This window comes from Mobula hypostoma, chromosome Y, assembly GCF_963921235.1.
Source record: "Mobula hypostoma chromosome Y, sMobHyp1.1, whole genome shotgun sequence".
Taxonomy (NCBI): Eukaryota; Metazoa; Chordata; class Chondrichthyes; order Myliobatiformes; family Myliobatidae; genus Mobula; species Mobula hypostoma.
In genome coordinates this window covers 1,738,120-1,754,309 of record NC_086130.1, presented here as the reverse complement: position 1 = coordinate 1,754,309, position 16,190 = coordinate 1,738,120, and the positions used below count along the sequence as shown (strand labels likewise).

General features: G+C 42.5%; 1 protein-coding gene across 1 annotated transcript in view; it reads left to right on the top strand.

Moving 5' to 3' along the window:
* LOC134341063 (vacuolar protein sorting-associated protein 26B-like) overlaps window positions 1–16,190 on the top strand; it is a 96,891-nt gene that overhangs the window by 59,185 nt on the left and 21,516 nt on the right. The window contains exon 3 of the mRNA XM_063038813.1: window positions 6,218–6,382. Within this exon, the coding sequence (XP_062894883.1) occupies window positions 6,218–6,382 (165 nt within the window). The remainder of the gene's footprint in view (window positions 1–6,217; window positions 6,383–16,190) is intronic.

Here is a 16,190-nt window from a genome sequence, read left to right as displayed (position 1 = left end):
CTACGCTCTGCCCGCCAGAGAAAGCAGGATCTCCCAGTGGCCACACATTTTAATTCCACATCCCATTCCCATTCTGACATGTCTATCCATGGCCTCCTCTACTGTAAAGATGTAGCCACACTCAGGTTGGAGGAACAACACCTTATATTCCGTCTGGGTAGCCTCCAAACTGATGGCATGAACATCGACTTCTCTAACTTCCGCTAATGCCCCACCTCCCCCTCGTACCCCATCTGTTATTTATTTATATTCACACATTCTTTCTCTCTCTCTCCTTTTTCTCCCTCTGTCCCTCTGACTATACCCCTTGCCCATCCTCTGGGTTCCCCCCACCCCTTCCTTCTCCCTGGGCCTCCTGTCCCATGATCCTCTCATATCCCTTTTGCCAATTAACTGTCCAGCTCTTGGCTCCATCCCTCCCCTCCTGTCTTCTCCTATCATTTTGGATCTCACCCTCCCACTTTCAAATCTCTTACTAGCTCTTCCTTCAGTTAGTCCTGATGAAGGGTCTCGGCTCGAAACGTCGAATGTACCTCTTCCTAGAGTTCTGCCTGGCCTGCTGCGTTCACCAGCAACTTTGATGTGTGTTGCCTGGCTCAAGGTTTCCCTCTCCTGCAATCTGCAATGAGTATTTTAGTCTTATCGACATTGAGGGAAATGTTGTTATTACACCACTCAGCTAAATTTTCAATCTCCCTCCTGTATGCTTTGATAGAGCCCACCACAGTGGTGTCATCACCAAACTTGTATATGGTGTTGGAGCTATACTTAGACACACAGTCATAGGTATAAAGCGAATAGAGCAGGGGGCTAAGTACACATCTCTGTGGTGCTGCTGTGCTGATGAAGATTATGAAGGAGATGTTTTTGCCAATCCGAACAGATTGGGGTCTACAAGTGATGAAATTCAGGATCCAATTGTACAAGGGTGTATTGAGGCCCAACTCTTTATCAAACTTGGGATGTGCAGCAATGTTTTCTCTAGAGAGCAATGGTGCTCTTCCATGAATGCCATTTTTGTTCAGTGGTTTTCTTATAGTGGACAGATGAACAGAGGCTAACAAGTTCTAGAGATTTCTTCAGGTCCCTTGCTGTTACCCTTGGCATCTTCTTCACTTCCTTTGGCATTGCATATTGTGTTCCTCGTGTGATGTTTACTAGATGACCACTCTTAGGGAGAGTAGCAACTGTACTGAATTTCTTCCATTCCCATTGTAGCCAATTTCTTTTACAAGAACCCTCAGTCTTTAGAAATACTTTTGTAGTCTTTACCAACTTCATGCATCTCTATAGTTCTAAGGACTCTCAGAAGTTGTTTTGATTGAGGCAAAGTGCAGAAAAACAGATCTTTCTTGAGAAGAACAGGGTCTATTAATAACGACTTTTTGTGTGATTTTTATAGGGCAGGGCACCTCAACAACCCACACCTGCACTCTCATCTCATTGATTGGAAAACCTGACTCTAAATAACTTTTGTAAAAGGCTATGTAGAACCACAGAGTTCACATACTTTTTTGAACCTAGACTGTGATTATTTAAATGGTGTACTCAGTATTGACAAGAAATGCGATTGCTTGCATGTTAGTGTAGACAAATTGAGTTTGTCTATTATTGTGACTTAGATGAAGATGAGACCACATTTTATGAATAATTAATGCAGAAAACCACATCATTACAGAGAGTTCACAAACTTTTTCTCACAAGTAAATTGGTTCTTTGACATGTAATTTATCTTATGATCCAATAGAATTTCCCCTAGCTAATCCACTTTCTTCCCATATCTCAGATATGCTGTTGGTTAGCTTAATTGGCCTCTATAATTTTTCCTTTGAAGGAAGTTAATAATTAAGGGGTTATCAGTGAACATTAGAGTAAAATTTACAAGGGACAAGAAGTGGGATTGAGTGTCAGCAATGATTTATTCTTTTATATCATGAGAAAGATGAGATAAAATAAAATCTCAAGTTGTCCATACAATCATCAAGCATGCTTCTTCATTTATCAGACCCTCACTATTCTTATGTCTGACATCCTACTTGATTACCATTTCCCTTGTAAATACCAGTAAATACCAGAAACAGTTGAATCAAGTAGCAAGGTACATAAAACGTAGATTTCTGAACCGACAATGAACACAACCTCACTATCTTTTTTTCTAGCGGAACTATTGTATGTACCTTGTTTTTCACTATCTTCATTTTGATGAATATACTCAATGTAAAACATTAACTGTTTCTTTGATACATTGGAGAATGTATCTATCTAAGAGTCTCTTAAAAGACCCTGTTGTATCCACTTCTACTGGTAGTATACTTTCTCTGTGAAAACTTACCTCTGACATCCCTTTGTACCTAGTTCCAAGCACCTTAAAACAATGCCACCTCGTGTTAGCCATTTCAGCCCTGGAAAAAAGCCTCTGGCTATCCGCACGGTCAATGTTTGTCATCATCTTATATACCTCAATCAGGTCACTTCTCATCCTCTGTCATTCCAAGGAGAAGAGGCCAAGTTCACTTCACCTTTTCTCATAAGGCATGCTTTCCAGTCCAGGCAACACTCTTGTAAATCTCTTCTCCACCCTTTCTATACTTTCCATATTCTTCTTGTAGTGAGGCGACCAGAACTGAGCACTGTACTCCAGATGGGGTTTAACTAAGGTCTTATATAGCTGTCACATTGCCTCAAAGTTCCTGAACACAGTCCTACAGTTGATGAAGGCCAACACACCATACGTCTTCTTAATAGCACTGTCAACCTATGCAGCAGCTTTGAGTAACCTATGAACATGTACCCCAAGATCTCGTTGATCCTCCACGCTGCCGAGACTCTTACCATTAATATTATATTCTGTCTTCAAAATTGACCTACCAAAATATTCCACTTTACACCTATCTGGGTTGATATCCATCTGCCATTTCTCATCCCAGTTCTGCATCCTATCAATGTCCCGCTGTATCCTCTGACAACCCTACAACCTTTGTGTCATCAGCAAACTTACTAACCCATCCTTCTAATTCTTCTCATCGAAGTCATTTGTAATAATCACAAAGCGGAGGGTTCCTAGAACAGATTCCTGTGGAAAACCACTGGTCACCAACCTCCACGTAGAATATGAACCATCTGCAACACCTTCTGTGAGCAAGCCAATTCTGGATCCACAAAGTAAGGTCTCCTTAGATCTCATGCCTCCTTACATTCTGAAGGAGCCTTGCGTGGGGTACCTTATCAAATGACTTACTGAAATCCATATACACTACATCCACTACTCTACCTTCATCAGTGTGTTTTGTTACATTCTGAAAGAATTCAATCAGGTTCATAAGGCACAACCTACCCTTGATAAAGCCATTCTGACTATTTCTAATCATATTATGCCTCTCCAAGTGCTCATAGATCCTGTCTCTCAGGATCTTCTCCACCAACTTACCAACCACTGAAGTAAGACTTGCTCATCTGTAATTTCCTGGGTTTTCTCTACTCTTAAGCTCCTTCCTGGAAACCTTGTAATTTTCTGGAGCTCTAACCAGAATTTTCTAGTCTCTTGACCCTTTCATAAGATTTTCTTTTCTTCTTAACTAGATTTTCTACCTCCTTTGTACACCACGGTCCTTTAACCCTACCATCCTTTCTCTGCTTCAATGTAACATACCTGTGCAGAACTCCATGCAAATTTCTGCTGTGCATTTCCCTGAGAATATCTGCTCCCAATTTATGTTCCCAAGTTCCTGCCTTATAGCATCATTTCTCCCCCTGCCCCAATTAAATGTTTTCCAAATTGTCTGCTCCTATCCCTCTCCGATGCTATGGTAAAGGAGATAGAATTGTGATCACTACCTCCAAAGTGCTGTCCCACCGAGAGATCTGACACCTGACTAGGTTCATTTCTCAATGCCAGATCAAGTACAGCCTCTCCTATAGTTGGCTTATCTATGTATTGCGTCAGGAAATCTTCTTGAACACACTTAACAAACTCCATCCCATCTAAACGCCTTGCTCTAACGAGATGCGAGTCAATATTGGGAAAGTTTAAATCACCCATCACATCAACCCTATTATTATTGCAGCATTCCAGAATCTGCCTCCCTATCTGCTTCTCAATGTCTCTGTTACGGGGGTCAATCAAAATCACTTAGTAGAGTTATTGCGCCCCCCCCCCGTTTCTAACTTCCACCCACAATGACCCAGTAGACATTTCCAACGTAATGTCTGCCTTTTCTGCAGCCATGATACAAGCAGTCATCCCCCCACCTCTTTTGCCTCCCACTCTGTCCTTTTTGAAACATCTAAAGCATGACACATTCATCAGCCATTCCTGCTCCTGAAACATCCAAGTCTTTGTAATGGCCGTAACATCATAGTTCCACATACTAATCCATGTTCTGTTCATCCACCTTGTTTATGATACTCATTGCAACTAAATAGACACATCTCAAACCTCTGACTGTGTGCATCTTTGCTCTATCATCTGCCTATCCTTCCTCACAAACTCCCTACTTGTGTGTCAAACCACCCATCCCCTACCTCTCCTCTTCAGTCCCCACCCCACACAAATCTAGTTTAACCCTCCCCTGTAGCATTAGCAAACATCCCTCCCAGGATGTTGGTTCCCCTCCAGTTCAGGTGCAACCAACCTCACTTGTACAGGTCACTCCTTCCCAGAAAAGGTTCCAATGATCCAAGAACTTGAAACATGCCCCCTGCACCATCTCCTCAGCCACTCATTCATCTGTGCTATCTTCCTGTTCTGACCTTCCCCAGCTCGTGGCACGGAGTAATCCGGAGATTACTACCTTGGAGGTCCTGATCTTCAGCCTCCTCCCTGACTCCCTGAACTTACTACACAGGACCTCTACTCCTCTCCTGCCTATGGCATTAGTACCAACATGTACCACGACTTCTGGCTGCTCACCCTCCCCTTCAAGAATATTCTGCAATTGCTCAGAAACATCCTGGACCCTTGCACCTGGGAGGCAACACATTATCCTGGTGTCTCTTCTGCTGCCACAGAATCTCCTATCTGTCCCCCTAACTATTGAGTCCTCTATGGATGTTGCTCTGCCTGACTTCACCCTACCCTCAGGGCTGACCACAGTGCTACTGGTCTGGCTGCTGCTGCCTTGCCCAGATAGATCATCCCCCCTCGTCAGTATCCAAAGGGATACATCTGTTGCTGAGAGGAATGGCCACAGGCAGATCTTGCATTGACTTATTTCTCCCTTTACCTCTTTGGGTGTTCACCCATCTACTCCCTGAGTTCTGCACTTTGGGTGTTACCACCTGCTCAAAAATCCTATCTATCGATTGTTCTGTGTCCCGGTTGATCCTTAGTTCATCCAGCTTCAGCTCCTTCACGTCGCCTTTCAGAAGCTGGAGTTGGCTGCACTTCCTAGGTGTAGTAGGTGTAGTCATCAGGGAGACCTTTACTGGCTATGCACTGCACACTGGCTACTGTTTTTAAGAAAAAAACCCACACAAGGAAAAAGAACTCTCTGTGTTTGGTGCTGCTCCACCTGCCTTTCGCTGCTGCTGACACTTCCCACGCCTGTGCACTGGTAGCTTTTAGTTGCTGTGAGCTTAATAGGATAAAAGGAACCTATTTGATTGTGTGAGGCCAAAGTTGCTGAGGCATGTTGCTGCTGTTGGAGATGTCTAAATGTTGTATTAGTGAGTTCTGGAAGAGGTTCCCTATTCTTCTTTCTAACCTTTGAAATTTAAAATTCCTTGGTTTATAGCCTAAAATATTAAATTATTTTTCTGTCTACAAATCATAAACACAAGGGTTTCTGCATTTGCTAGAAATCCAGAAAATTCAGGTCGGGCAGCATCTATGGAAAGAAATAATCTTAGTTTCAGGTCAAAACTCTTAACTGGGACTCTTTATTTCTTTTCATAGATGCTGCCCGACCTGTTTGGTTCCTCTAGCATTTTGTATGTGTTACTCTTTTCACGAATGTTGTCTGCTGTTGAAGAGGGAAGCATCTTTTTATCAGAATATGGTAGTGTTTGTAGATGGCTGTTTTTAAAGGTTGGTAGAGATGGATGCCCTTTTTGTATGCGAGAATTGAATTGCAGTAACATATAAGTTTACATGTTGAAACGTGGCATATATTTAAATAGCTGTTATTGGCTGGCATGATTGTGGTGGGTTGAATAGTCTAATGTGTTGGACATTTCTATGAAAAGCTCATTGTCTTTCTCCCACCTCTCCCAAATTTAGGTATTTTCTGAGAGCAACTATCAGCCGCAGGTTAAATGATGTTTCAAAGGAAATGGATGTCGTCGTTCACACCCTAAGTACCTATCCTGAGATGAATTCATCTATCAAAATGGAAGTTGGGATTGAAGACTGCCTACACATTGAATTTGAATACAACAAGTCAAAGTATGTATGGTAAAATCCTGTTATATTTAACAGCTAGAGAAGGTAGCAAAAGCTGCACATAACCACGCATGAATTGTGATACATCTCATGGTATGAGTTGTATGACATGTATAGGAAACAGGGAGCATATAAGGTGCTTGAGGAGTATAAAAAGTGCAAAAAATACTTCAGAAAGAAATCAGGAGGGCTAAAAGGAAACATGAGGTTGCTTTGGCAGTCAAAGTGAAGGATAATCCAAAGAGCTTCTACAGGTATATTAAGAGCAAAAGGACAGTAAGGGATAAAATTGGTCCTCCTGAAGGTAAGAGTGGTCAGCAATGTATGGAACCAAAAGAAATGAGGGAGATCTTAAATGGGATTTTTGCGTCTGTATTTGCTAAGGAAACTGGCATGGAGTCAATGGAAATAAGGCAAACAAGTAGTGAGGTCATGGAACCTATACAGATTGAGGAGGAGGAGGTGCTTGAATTGTGATACGTCTCATGGTATTTCACTTTGGAAGGACAAACCAAGGTAGAACATACAAGGTAAATGGTACAGCACTGAAGAGTGCAGTAGAACAGAGGGATCTGGGAATACAGATACAAAATTCCCTAAAAGTGGCGTCACAGGTAGATAGGGTCGTAAAGAGAGCTTTTGGTACATTGGCCTTTATAAATCAAAGTATTGAGTATAACAGTTGAGATGTTATGGTGAGGGTGTATAAGGCATTGGTGAGGCTGAATTTGGAGTATTGTGTGCAGTTTTGGTCACCAAATTACAGGAAGGATATTAATAAGGTTGAAAGAGTGCAGAGAAGGTTTACAAGGATGTTGCCGGGACTTGAGAAACTCAGTTACAGAGGAAGGTTGAATAGGTTAGGACTTTATTCCCTGGAGCGTAGAAGAATGAGGGGAGATTTGATAGAGGTATATAAAATTGTGATGGGTATAGATAGAGTGAATGCAAGCGGGCTTTTTCCACTGAGGCGAGGGGAGAAAAAAACCAGAGGACATGGGTTAAGGGTGAGGGGGGAAAAGTTTAAAGGGAACATTGTGGGGGGGGGGCTTCTTCACACAGAGAGTGGTGGGAGTGTGGAATGAGCTGCCAGATGAAGTGGCAAATGCGGGCTCACTTGTAACATGTAAGAAAAACTTGGATAGGTACATGGATGAGAGGTATATTGGAGGGATATGGTCCAGGTGCAGGTCAGTGGGACTAGGCAGAAAAATGGTTCAGCACAGCCAAGAAGGACCAAAAGACCTGTTTCAGCGCTGTAATGTTCTATGGTTCTATGGTTGAATGTTAAGAGTGACGGAAACTCGGAACAAGATTAAGTTAATTAATGGATACAAATAAGAGAAAATCTGCAGATGCTGGAAATCCAAGTAATACACACAAAATGTTGGTGGAATTAAGCAGGCCAAGCAATACCAATGGGAAAGAGTTTAGACGATGTTTCGGTCTGAATCCTGCCGAAGAGTGTTGTAATGGATACAGATTTTTAGTTGTATAAGTAATTTCTGCACTACATATGTTAGCCTAGGCTTAGTATCCTTGCATTGTTAAAATGCTCATTTTTCTCTTTATGGAATGGCAGTGGTAAGGAAGGAGGTGATTCAACATACTAAACCTTTCCTGATGTAATTTTATGATGTGATGAAAGGTCTTTATTTCTTTCTATGGGTGCTTTCTGACTTGTGAGTTCCTCCAGCATTTTTTAATGTTACTATTAAATCTGTACCAAGGGAATCCAAACAGACTCACTGTTGTGTTCTGCTTATTGCCTCTAATGTTTTTATTTTTTCTTATAACATGGAGACTATTTGGACAATTGCATCAGTGCTGACAATGTGATCAATACCAATCCTGCGGGTATTTCTGGACAACTATTTTATCTTGTGTGCCCAGCAGCTCCATCTGATTTTTCCTAATACTTGGACTCATTTACAGTAGCCAATTAATCTGCCAACCAATATATCTTGAAGAAGTGGGAGAAAACCAGAGCACTTGGGAGAAGTTCATATTCATAAATTGTGGACGCCAGAAAGTATCCAAACTCAGGATATAGGAGCAGTGAGAGCAGCGCTATTTGCTGCAGAGCTGTGTCTTCCAGCTGACTCTTCAATGCAACAACTGCCTCCACTTTTACCGGCATGATGCTAAACTGACACTCTTAGCAAAATAGAAGGAGACGTACATTTTTATTCAAAATAATAAAACTCCGGTAGTTGCAAAAGATCCTGTTAAAGTATTTTGGAGGAGAGGAAGGGACTTAATTCCAGTGTACCAGTCAAGTTTGAATTTGGTTAGATAATCTGGTTTCATAATGTTGTTTGTGGTTCCTCGCTATATGTAAACAGGTTGCCATGTTGCCTACTGTGCAACATTACAAAAGTATTTCAGTGAATGTTGTTGTGTTTTGTAACTCCAAAGCATAAAAACTAATTGCAAGAATAAAACATGTTTTTCTGTCTGGATCTGCTTTGATCCTTGATTCTCTCCTGGTCCTGGCTTCTTTCTCTGTTTTATCTTGATATTTTTCTTTCTCACATTCCATCTCTTTAACACTTTTCCCTTTATCACTGACATTTTTTTCTCTCTATCTCTTCTTTAGAATTTGTTGTCTCTCTAACATCTTCCCTTTTCTTCTAGTTTCTGTGACTATCTTTGAATTTGATTATTTATTCTCTCCCATTTCCCAGATATGTTGCTCTTGTCACTTTTACAATTCCTCTGAGCAGCTTGGTCCTTTGTTAGTTCAGTATGCTTTCTGACCAGAGGCGAAGAGGTTGGCACCGATACCTGCTTGTCCTCTGTTGGGCAACAATTCAAGGAGTTCGGCATGGAGACAGTTGTGACATCATCCAGTACCTTTCTTAGTTTGCTTTCAGGAGTTTACAGGGGATGTAGCATACAAATTGTAGATCAATCTCTTATCAAATTGTGGTTGTCTCAACCAATCACAGCCCTGCTGCTGCTCCTCCCGCTTTTACCACCTATAGACCCATCTGGCTTGTTAGTTGTTGTACCTCACTGTTATGAATGTCATTCCCATAGGAATTATCTTTTCTCCAGTATAAGTTCTTGGTTGGATATCTGAAGGCTTCATTTCTGTATCTTTAAAATGCCTCAGAAAAAAAGAAAAAAATTCAGAAAGAAACTCAATACTATTATGATGAAGCTAACTTCTGAAAGAGCACCTTATTGTTGGACTTAATACAAACGTCTATCGCTGGCATGCTGTAAATTCATTATTTCTTATCACCAGGCTCATATAGGTTAACTCTGCTAAAAACAGCCACATTACTCAGCTGTGAGAAGGCTATCTTTAATAAGCAATATACCAGTAGGGTTGGTATGATTTTGGGTTCAATCAAATAGGAACGTTGTGATGTTCCAATTAAAGAAACATCAGTCTGAGCAAATGCTGCATAAATATTGTCTGTATACGATTATCGGTCAGCAAGAAATAACAGGTCTTATTCATGATAAAATTGTAAAGGAAATTTATTTACCAATTTCAGCTTTATAAAACAGTTAATAGGAAAAAAAGAAAAGAAAAGAAAGGTCCATTACAGTAATACCAATCTAAACATAAACATAACCTTTGCAATGCATACTGGAGTATTTGGAGGTGTGTCTCTTACTTACGTGCCAGACCCACAGTCTGCGTGAAAACTATCTGAACTTCCTTCAAAGTCCATCTCGAACAAACTGGTTCTCTTTCAGCAGTATGGTCCTTCCTCCTTAGAGTTATTCATCTGCACAAAGCACTTCTTGCAACAGGGATTCTCCTTCCAAAGGCATTCTGTGGCATCTTCCGTTCTGTCCTGCTTCACAGACCCCAAACCAGACTACTGTTCTTCAGAAAACTCTTCCCCATAGCTCCATAGAACCTTCTTCTTCATCCTACAGTCATGATTGGCTGACTCACATTTCTAAGTTGGACACCTTGTGTCCCTTTATTAGCCAAAGCTGAAACAAATTTTGCAGCATAATACACTGCTTTTACAGAAAACTGCTAATGTAAACTACCTCACAGCATAGCAGTAGAAATCTTAACCAGGGTATTACAATTTAAGTTGTTTGGTACTTATTCCTCCCCACATAAGTAATGCCAACAAGAATGAAAACCCAGTAAAATGAGGATGTCACAAATTGTAAGTTCCACACCATCCAAATATACACTTAGGCAAAACTATTCCATTGTTACCATTGATGAGTCCTTCAATTCCATGCCCAACACCATTTGCGGACTACTGTCAGAACAAGTGCTGCAGGAACTGAATATGACTCGCATTTAATTTGGGAATGAATACTGGCTCTACCCTCATTTGTAATAGTCATACAGAAATGTTCAGTGTCTTTACTTTGCATAACTTCCTAAAATCAGATGTGCTGTTTATCAGCGGAATGTACATCCTACAGGTTGAAAGTGACAAATCTTGTGCTGTATATTTGAGAAACTGTTCTTTACTTTAGTTGTAAAGTTATACTTCTATCAATAACTCCCAGCTTGGTTATAAATATTAAAAATAGAAACATAGAAAATCTATAGCACAATACAGACACTTCGGCCCACAAAGTCCCTACCTTAGAAATTACTAGGGTTACCCATAGCCCTCTATTTTTCTAAGCTCCATGTATCTATCCAATAGTCTCTTAAAAGATCCTATTGTATCGGCCTCCACCACCATTACCAGCAGCCCATTCCATGTACTCACCACCCTCTGCGTAAAAAATTTACCCCTGACATCTTCTCTGTACCTACTCCCAAGCACCTTAAACCTGTGCCTTTTTGTGGCAGCTATTACAGCCCTGGGAAAAAGCCTCTGACTATCCACATGAACAATACCTCTCATCATCTTATACACCTCTATAAGGTCGCCTCTCAACCTCCGTTGCTCCAAGGAAAAAAGGCCGAGTTCACTCAACCTGTTTTCATAAGGCATGCTCCCCAATCCAGGCAACATCCTTGTAAATATCCCCTGCACCATTTTTATGGTTTCCACATCCTTCCCGTAGTGATGCAACCAGAACTGAGCACAGTACTCCAAGTGGGGTCTGACCAGGGTCCTATACAGCTGCAACATTATCTCTCGGCTCCTAAAGTCAATTCCACGATTGATGAAGGCCAATACATTGTATGCCATCTTAACCACAGAGTCAACCTGTGCAGTTGCTTTGAGTGTCCTATGGACTCGGACCGCAAGATCCCTCTGATCCTCCACACTGCCAAGAGTCTTACTATTAATACTAAACTCTGTCATCATATTTGACCTACCAAACTGAACCACTTCACACTTATCATCTGCTACTTAGACAGATAGATAGATAGATATACTTTATTGATCCCGAGGGAAATTGGGTTTTGTTACAGCTGCACCAACCAAGAATAGAGCATAAATATAGCAATACAACAACCACAAACAATCAAACAACAAAATGCAAACTATGCCAGATGGAAAAAGGTCCAGGACCAGTCTTTTGGCTCAGGGTGTCTGAACCTTCACGGGAGGAGCTGCAAGTTCGATGGCCACAGGCCTCCCATGCTGCCCAGTGTTGTATCTCGGTGGAATGTGGCCGAAGTCCAACAGTAAAAAGTTCAATATCCGGTCTACAAATACGTTCCTCGATTGTAATATGACCCGGATTGCACCATCTGTTGTTAACCAGAACAGTAAGCACCCAACTCCTTTACACCTACCGCTCTCAGTGCACTTCCGGTCAGCCGGAATGGTCTGGAAGCCGTCCATGGAGAAGTTTTGATCGGGTATGTCCTCGTGCAGCCCCATTCCAGTGAAACACATCACACTGCACTCCTGAAATGTTCTCTGATGCCTGCTTGCGCCATGAACTCATCCATTTTATTACCCTCCGAACTCCTCTTCTCCATAAGTCTCTGTTGTCTCGACCCGATCCTCTTTCCTCGACTTTGTGATCCCCCTCTGTGTCCTCGTGTGTGTTTTCTTCCGGATTTCAGCAGGGGTGTCCGCCGCACTGCTCGCTAAACTGGCTAGCATTAGCGCAAGCAGCTGGTCCCTGGAATACACAATGGACCATGCTTCTGTCCCGTGTGTCAGGATGTAACTATTTCCAGCGCTAAAAACCCAAATAAAACTCTCTCTACCAGCATGTTAGAAAGGGTGCAGCTTCGATGTGTTACCGTGAAAAAAAAATACAAAAAATAACGTAAGTTAAAAAGTAGGAAGAAAAAAGTAAGAATCCGATCGGAACGGCTGTAATAGGCTGCATGCACGACCGGCGCATGCGCACTTCTCAGCCCAGTTTTGCATCCTATCAATGTCCTGCTGTAACCTCTGACAGCCCTCCACGCTATTTACAACACCTCCAACCTTTGTGTCATCAGCAAACTGACTAACCCATCCCTCCACTTCCTCATCCAAGTCATTTATAAAAATCACAAAGAGTAAGGGTCCCAGAACAGATCTCTGAGGCACACCACGGTCTTTGACCTCCATGTGGAATATGACCTGTCTACAACCACTCTTTGCCCTTGTTGCCTTGTGTGGGCAAGCCATTTCTGGATCCATAAAGCAATGTCCGGTTGGATCCCATGCCTCCTTACTTTCTCAATAAGCCTTGCATGGGGTACCTTATCAAATGCCTTGCTGAAATCCATATACACTACATCTACTGCTCTACATTCATCAATGTGTTTTGTCATATCCTCAAAAAATTCAATCAGACCCGTAAGGTACAATCTGCCCTTGACAAAGCCATATTGACTACTCCTAATCATATTATACCTCTCCAAATGTTCATAAATCCTGCCTCTCAGGATCTTTTCCATCAACTTACCAACCACTGAAGTAAGACTCACTGGTTTATAATTTCCTGGGCTATCACTACTCCCTTTCTTGAATAAGGGAACCACATCTGCAACCCTCCAATCCTCCTGAGCCTCTCCTGTCCCCATTGATGATGCAAAGATCATTGCCAGAGGCTCAACAATCTCCTCCCTCGCTTCCCACAGTAGCCTGGGGTACATCTCATCCGGTCCCAATGACTTATCCAACTTGATGTTTTCCAAAAGCTCCAGCACATCCTCTTCCTTAACATCTGTATGCGCAAGCTTTTCAGTCCACTGAAAGTCATCCCTACAATCACCAAGATCATTTTCCATGGTGAATACTGAAGTAAAGTATTCATTTAGTACCTCTGCTACTCCCTTCGATTCCATACACACTTTCCCACTGTCGCATTTGATTGGTCCTATTCTTTCACGTCTTATCCGCTTGTGCTTCATATTCTTGTAAAATGCTTCGAGGTTTTCGTTAATCCTGGCTGCCAAGGTCTTCTCATGGCCCCTTCTGGCTCTCCCAATTTCTTTCTTAAGCTCCTTCCTGTTAGCCTTATAATCTTCTAGCTCTCCAACACTACCTAGCTCTCTGAACCTTTCGTAATCTTTTCTTCTTGGCTAGATTTAGTACAGCCTTTGTACACCAAGGTTCCTGTACCCTACCAAATTTCCCTGTCTCATTGGAATGTACCTCTGCAGAACTCCACACAAATATTCTCTGAACATTTGCCACATTTCTTCCGTACCTTTCACAATTTAAGCTTCCAATTTCCAGCCTGATAGCCTCATAATTCCCCTTACTCCATTTAAATGCTTTTCTAACTTGTCTGTTCCTATCTATCTCCAATACTATTGTAAATGAGATAGAATTATGATCATTATGTCCAAAATGCTCTCCCACTGATAGATCTGACACCTGACCAGGTTCATTTCCCAATACCAAATCAAGTACAGCCTCTCCTCTTGTAGACTTATCTACATATTATGTCAAAGAACCTTCCTGAACACACCTAACAAACTCCACCCCCAATCGATATTTGGGAAATTAAAATCTCCCACCAGGACAACTCTTATTATTACACCCTTCCAAGATCTGTTTCCCTATCTGCTCCTCGATATCCCTGTTACTATTGGGTGGCCTATAAAATCACCCAATAGAGTTATTGACCCCTTCCTGTTCCTAACCTCCACCCACAGAGACTCCGTAGACAATCCCTCCATGACCTCCACCTTTTCTGCAGCTGCTATACTATCTCTTATCAGCAGTGCCACACCCACTCCCCCCCCGCACATCTTTTGTCTCCCTCCCTGTCCTTTCTGAAACATCTAAAACCGGGCACTTAAAGTAACCGTTCTTGTCCCTGAGCCATCCAAGTCTCTGTAATGGTCACCAGATCATAGATCCAAGTACTGATCCACGCTCTAAGCTCTTTTGCTTTGTTCACAATACTCCTTGCCTTAAAATAGACACATCTCAAACTGTTGGTCTGAGCGCATCCCTTCTCTATCACCTGCCTATCCTCATCCTCCCTCACACACTGTCTCCAAGCTTTCTCTCTTTGTGAGCCAACCGTCTCTTCCCCAGTCTCTTCAGTTCGGTTCCCACCCCCCAACAATTATAGTTTAGACTTCCCACCAGGATATTGATCCCCCTGGAATTCAAGTACAACCTGTCCTTTTTGTACAGGTTACACCTGGCCCAAAAGAGGTCCCAGTGATCCAGAAATCTGAATCCCTGCCCCCTGCTCCAATCCCTCAGCCACGTATTTATCCTCCACCTCATTCTATTCCTATACTCACTGTTGCGTGGCACAGGCAGTAATCCTGAGATTACTACCTTTGAAGTCCTGCTTGGCAACTTCCTTCCTAACTCCCTGTAGTCTGTTTTCAGGATCTCTTCCCTTTTCCTGCCTATGTCATTGGTACTAATATGTACCATGACCTCTGGCTGTTCTCCCTCCCATTACAGGATATCTTGGACACGATCTGAAACATCTCAGACCCTGGCACCTGGGAGGCAAACTACCATCCAAGTTTCTTTTCTGCATCCACAGATTCGCCTGTCTGACCCCTAACTATAGAGTCCCCTATCACTACTGCCTTCCTCTTCCTTTTCCTACCCTTCTGAGCCACAGGGCTGGACTCTGTGCCAGAGGCACAACCACTGTCGCTTCCCCCCAGGTAGGCTGCCACCCCCGCCCCCCAACAGTACTCAGCAGGAGTACTTATTGTTCTTGGGGACAGCCACAGGGGTACTCTCTAGTACCTGACTCTTCCCCTTCCCTCTCCTGACTGTTACCCTCTTGTCTGACTCCCATGGCCCCAGTGTCACCACCTGCCTATAACTCCTTTCTGTCACTCCTCGCTCTCCGTGACCAGATGAAGGTCATCGTGCTGCAGCTTGACACACTGGGTACAGATATGGCCGTCCACGAGGCTGGGAGACTCCAGGACTTCCTACATCTGACACCGAGCACAGAACACTGGCCTCACACACATACTTCCTTTCCGCAATTAACACGTAAACTTACCTCACCTCGTCCTGTTACCACCTAAGCCCGGTGAGCCAAAGCCCTCTCACTCTGCTACCCTTTCACTCCGCTGCCCACTGGATATGGCAGTCTTTTTCAACTTTTCCTGCTCTACTGGCTGATGTCATGCATCTGCACAGTCTTGCCTCTCTTTACTCTGAGTAATAAAATGCCTTCGCTCCAAAAATCCTTAGCCGTTCCTCTCACAGCCTTCTTGCTTCAAATCTAAAATCGCTGAAGAATCCTTGCCTTTTTAAACTTTCCCCGCTCTGCTGGCTGATGTTATATGCCTGCTATTACAATTACTACAATTGTCGTCAATTTCTTTGGTATCTGCTATGATAATTGATGCACAGCCTAACCATAAGATTTATGTTTTTGTATCTGTTAACCTTAGTTGTTTTGGGAGAAACAAATATATTGTGCATCAATATTGTATATTAATCAATTTTGGTGTACAGCTGAAGTACTG